This window comes from Cryptomeria japonica, chromosome 10 (assembly GCF_030272615.1).
Source record: "Cryptomeria japonica chromosome 10, Sugi_1.0, whole genome shotgun sequence".
Classification (NCBI taxonomy): Eukaryota; Viridiplantae; Streptophyta; class Pinopsida; order Cupressales; family Cupressaceae; genus Cryptomeria; species Cryptomeria japonica.
The window spans coordinates 831,696,436-831,701,093 of NC_081414.1; the positions used below are offsets into that span (position 1 = coordinate 831,696,436).

Genomic DNA, 4,658 nt, shown 5'->3' on the forward strand with positions numbered 1-4,658 from the left:
TATCAATAGATATTTATGTGTCACATGAACATTTGACCAATGTGTTAGTGTCTAGATATTTTTAGCTTAAGAGAGGCCCCATATAGACAATACTTTGGCACCATGAGTGGACAAAGGCTAGGTAAGGGCCAAAATAAACCTAAAAACAAGCTAGGGAGGTAGACACTAAGTGAATCCAAAATATAATGCGAAATTGCAATGTATGTAATTTTTGATGTTATACATAAATCTATAGTAAAAGATGTTATAAAGTTCAACCAATTTAAGATAAAATTTTAAGAATCTTTTGGGGCTAAACTAATTGGTTGATGTTGAGTGTTTCCTAGCATGTAACCTACTCTTGAATCCCCAAAAGCTCATATTCCTCATGTTTAGATATGATTTTTTCGATCTTCCAATTAAATAAAGAAGAATAAGTTACAATTTATTTTTTATATTCACTATCGTGGAATCTGGAGGTGTCCTTGCCGAAGCAAGACTAATCCCCCAGTGTGTACAACCCACTCACAAGGTAGCAACACACACAGAGTTAACACAGCCGGGGACTCGAACTCAAGACCATGGGGAGCATACCCACGCCTTAAGTTGCGATCCACGACCGGGTGAGCTAGGGCCGAAGCCCAGTTACAATTTATTTGATTGATCGATCGATCAATTAATGATCGAAAGATTATAAAGATACTTGTCTATCCTTAAAATTAACTTATAAATGAAAGATTATAAAACAGCTCCCCTAATTATTAAAAAAAAGAAAATAAATAATTTAAAAAAAAACACGTACCATGGCACAAAGTGAAATGTCTTTCTTAGCCATAATCAGCCCATAACAATTAGCAAAAATGAACAATAGAAAGCTGGCCCCTTAATCTTAGTCCTCCAAACAACTTAATATAGATTAAAAAAATATCCGTAAATTCTCTCAAAGGTTTTAGGGTTTTTGCTGCTAGGGCAAGTATTTAGCCCTAAATAGCTCCCCGCCTCTGTTCTTCTTTTGTGTTATTAGTCTGGGGAGAGACGAAGAACAGGCAGAGGCAGAGGAGGTTCTGCGGCAGCCATGGTGCACGTTAGCTTTTATCGCAACTGTAAGTATAATTCATTGCATGATTCCTGATCTGTAGCTTATTCTTATTGTTTCCACACTTTTTTCTTTATGAAGTAGTAGGATCTCTGGGCTAGTTTCTATTCGCAACAGGAAAAAGGATGGTGGCGGCGGTGGGGAAAGTATTTTTTTAAGATCGAATTTAAAACAATATGATTTACAAAATCTGTTGAAAGAACGATCCGAGGATTTGAGAAATTTAAATGTACGGGAAGGGTTCTGAGAATAACAGCGGCGAGTAAAAAAATCTTAACTTGTTTCGAAGGATCTACAGTCATCGTTTCATGTCTATTTGATTCTAGGGTTTGGTTATTTGTGTCTGTTTCGAGAAGAACAAATCTGCATAAACTGGAGTCTGAAAAAATTGATTGTTTAATTCATTTCTCTTTGCATGGTCCTTTAGTTGTAGTTTTAAGACTACACCTGGCATTTTTTAAAACTGGTATAGGATTCTGTGTAATTAACAGGTTTTAGGAAAACTGAGTGATTAAAAAACTGGAAAGACATCTAATTCTCTCGGTGGATTGACCTCAGATGTTGTGAGGTAGTGATAAAAATTGGGTGGGGTATGTCCGATGATTATGCAAGGATTTCATTGTTTAGGATTTTGTTTTTGGTTGATGGCATTTTTTATAAGGTAAATTATAATTTTAGGGCTGGACATATGTTATGATTGTCGATCTAGGGTGCTCATAAGGGAAAAATGGTGTGGAATATATAAAACATATTAACTCTGATAAATAACAAAAAAATTATAATTTTTGAATGTTGGATTGTGAAGTCTAATTTAGGGCTGGGTGAAGGGGAATGTTTTGAGTTTGAGAAAAGTGAAGAATTTGTAAAAGTTCGTGCGGGGCATGAGCTATGATTGTAGAGAGATTAATGGTTTAGGTTGTGTAAAAGAAAAAAATGGTGCAGGATGAAGGTGTTTAAATCTTAATAACATATATAAGATGTTCTTAGATTGTTGAAATAGAATTTCCAAACAATAATACTGGTGTGGATTAAAGGTGATAATATCTTCAATGAATAGCAAAACCCGTTAACTTTTTAATAATAGGACTACTCTGATTAATAATCTAGGATGGGCCGTGATGAATTATCGTGTGTGATTTAGAGGCCTCTTGGTTGTGGTAATTTAAATAAATTAAAAAATCTAATGTTAAATGAGTCGATGACATAGGGTAAGGGTCTTTTTATCATTGTTAAATATTGAAATAGCATTGGATATATGTGAAGATCAATGTTGTGGTATGCTCAACAGGTAGAAGTGTCAGTTTCTGCAAACGGGGGGTAAAAATGTGTATATGGTGATGTTTTTCTTGAATTCATCAAATACATTATGATATTTTGATGTGTTTGGGGTTGCAGATGGTAAGACCTTTAAGAAGCCTCGTCGTCCTTATGAGAAAGAACGGTTGGATGCTGAGCTAAAGTTGGTTGGAGAGTATGGTCTCCGTAACAAAAGAGAACTCTGGAGGGTTCAGTATGCCCTGAGCCGTATTCGTAATGCAGCAAGAATGCTTCTTACTCTTGATGAGAAGAATCCTCGTCGGATCTTTGAGGGTGAGGCTTTGCTGCGTCGCATGAACAGGTATGGACTTCTTGATGAGAGTCAGAACAAGCTTGATTATGTTTTGGCATTGACGGTTGAGAACTTCCTTGAGCGCCGACTCCAGACCCTTGTGTTCAAGTCTGGGATGGCCAAGTCAATCCACCATGCTCGTGTGCTCATCAGACAACGACATATAAGGTAGGTTACATATTTATGTACATGTCTCCAATAATGAATTTTGTTTTAGTGGCTTTGGTGAACTCTGTCAATATTACATTTGTGTTATGTAGTTAATTAGAAAGGCACACCAATACTGGTGTCTAGTAGAACAGAATTTTTACTTCCCATTTTTGTGATTTGGCTTGTAGAGATTGAGTCATACCACACACCTGCCTGCTCTCTTTTAATGTCAGCACCCAGCTCATAGTTTATAAACTTGCCAAGTACTTGAATGACACATGGGGCTTGGCAAGTCACTTGTATTTGTTGGCAGACAAGGTTATGGTGAGGATTGAGTCTTTTTTCCATGTTTTTGGAAAATACTACCTGAGTATGTTTTTTAGTTTCTGGCAAGTACTCTCCATATGCTAGTTTATTAGCAGTTTTAATTGTATCTTGAATTCTTTTTATTTTTTTCTTTTTAAAGTTTTTTATTTTGCAGTGTATTTGAATGGTTTTTCAATAATTATTGTAGCAATGCGTTTGCCAAATTCACTTATGCTTTTTAATGGTATTTTGCTTGTTCTTAAATTTATGTTTTGAATTTATATGTATTTTTAATTTGCCGTCTTTTTTTCCAGTTTTGCCTAGTGTCGAGTCTCTTAAGTCAAAATTTTGGGTTCTAGTTTAAAAGCCCCGTGTCATTATTTTAATGTTGTTTTATTAATAAGAAGGCATATCATTTCTTAGGGACTTAAAGAGATTTTGAAAAAGCAAATTCCATGAATGCTTGTTTTGTTAGTCATTATAGGTGCTCTGCTCCCTCTATTTGTATGAACTTCTTGCATTTGCGTGCATAAACTCTGCCTCTCTCAAGCAGATAATTCCTGAAGTAATTAGATTAAATTTTTTTTAGCAGTATAACTTCTTTTTGACAAATTTGAATTTTCTATTCAATTAGTCTTTAGATTTTTTTATTTTTTATTAACTTGCATATTCAAAATAAATTACATGTGCATACTGGTTTGACAAACCCTGGAATTGTGCAGGGTTGGCCGTCAGGTGGTGAATATACCATCTTTCATGGTCAGAGTTGATTCACAGAAGCACATAGACTTCTCTTTAACTAGTCCTCTTGGTGGAGGACGGCCTGGTCGTGTGAAGCGAAAGAACATGAAGGCAGCATCAAAGAAGGCTGCAGGCGGAGATGAAGAGGAGGACGAGGATTGAGTGATAGCAAAATAGATAGCCTTTACTTTGCTGTCGTAGAGATTTGTTTGATGCTCCAATGTCTTGGAGCTTGTGGCTTTGCTAGAAATATGATGTAGGACCTTCTTTAATATATACTGTAGTCAAGTTTTGTTTTGATCATTCATTCCTCTTCCTAAGAGCTGGAATGAGACGGATGGCTATTAAGAGTAAATTTAACAAAGTTCTTTTCCTTCCATTATTTGATTTTTAGGTTGGTTGTAATTTGCACTCAGTTGATTGACAGCAGCTTATGTTAGTTTCAAAATGTCAAAAGGCAGAAAAAATTAGGTTCTTAATCCTGTTTTGTTTTGGGCTTTTGGACAGCTTACTAAGAGCTGAAGTGAATTTGGTGCTATATAAGTATTTTGCAATACTTCTAATTATCTCATGATTTATTTGTTTTAGCCTTTTATGATTTAAGTCAATTGCCTTGTGCAGTGTCAGACCATTATGGAAGATGTCATGGTGGGGGGAACTGTTTTTTTCATTTTTGTAAGATCACAAAGCCTTTTTGGGTATATTTTATCCTAACAACATAATTCTTACTTTTTAAGGTTTGCTCATGGGCATTGATGGTTTGTTTTAGTTGTCTGA

The 4,658-nt window shown here is 35.4% G+C and overlaps 1 protein-coding gene across 1 annotated transcript; it reads left to right on the top strand.

The window, feature by feature from the left end:
• Positions 1 to 859: 859 nt before the first annotated feature.
• LOC131076911 (small ribosomal subunit protein uS4y) lies at positions 860 to 4,260 on the top strand. Its single transcript, XM_058014262.2, has 3 exons — positions 860 to 1,082; positions 2,471 to 2,852; positions 3,863 to 4,260. The coding sequence occupies exons 1-3, from the start codon at positions 1,055 to 1,057 to the stop codon at positions 4,041 to 4,043; spliced, it is 591 nt and encodes a 196-aa protein (XP_057870245.1). The 5' UTR covers positions 860 to 1,054; the 3' UTR covers positions 4,044 to 4,260.
• The last annotated feature ends 398 nt before the right edge of the window (positions 4,261 to 4,658 follow it).

Excerpts from the sequence above, each read along its gene's own strand:
- LOC131076911 (XM_058014262.2), top strand. The coding sequence starts at position 1,055 with ATGGTGCACGTTAGCTTTTATCGCAACT. Across the intron at positions 1,083-2,470 it reads CGTTAGCTTTTATCGCAACT|ATGGTAAGACCTTTAAGAAG; the intron begins GTAAGTATAATT and ends TTGGGGTTGCAG. Across the intron at positions 2,853-3,862 it reads ATCAGACAACGACATATAAG|GGTTGGCCGTCAGGTGGTGA; the intron begins GTAGGTTACATA and ends GGAATTGTGCAG.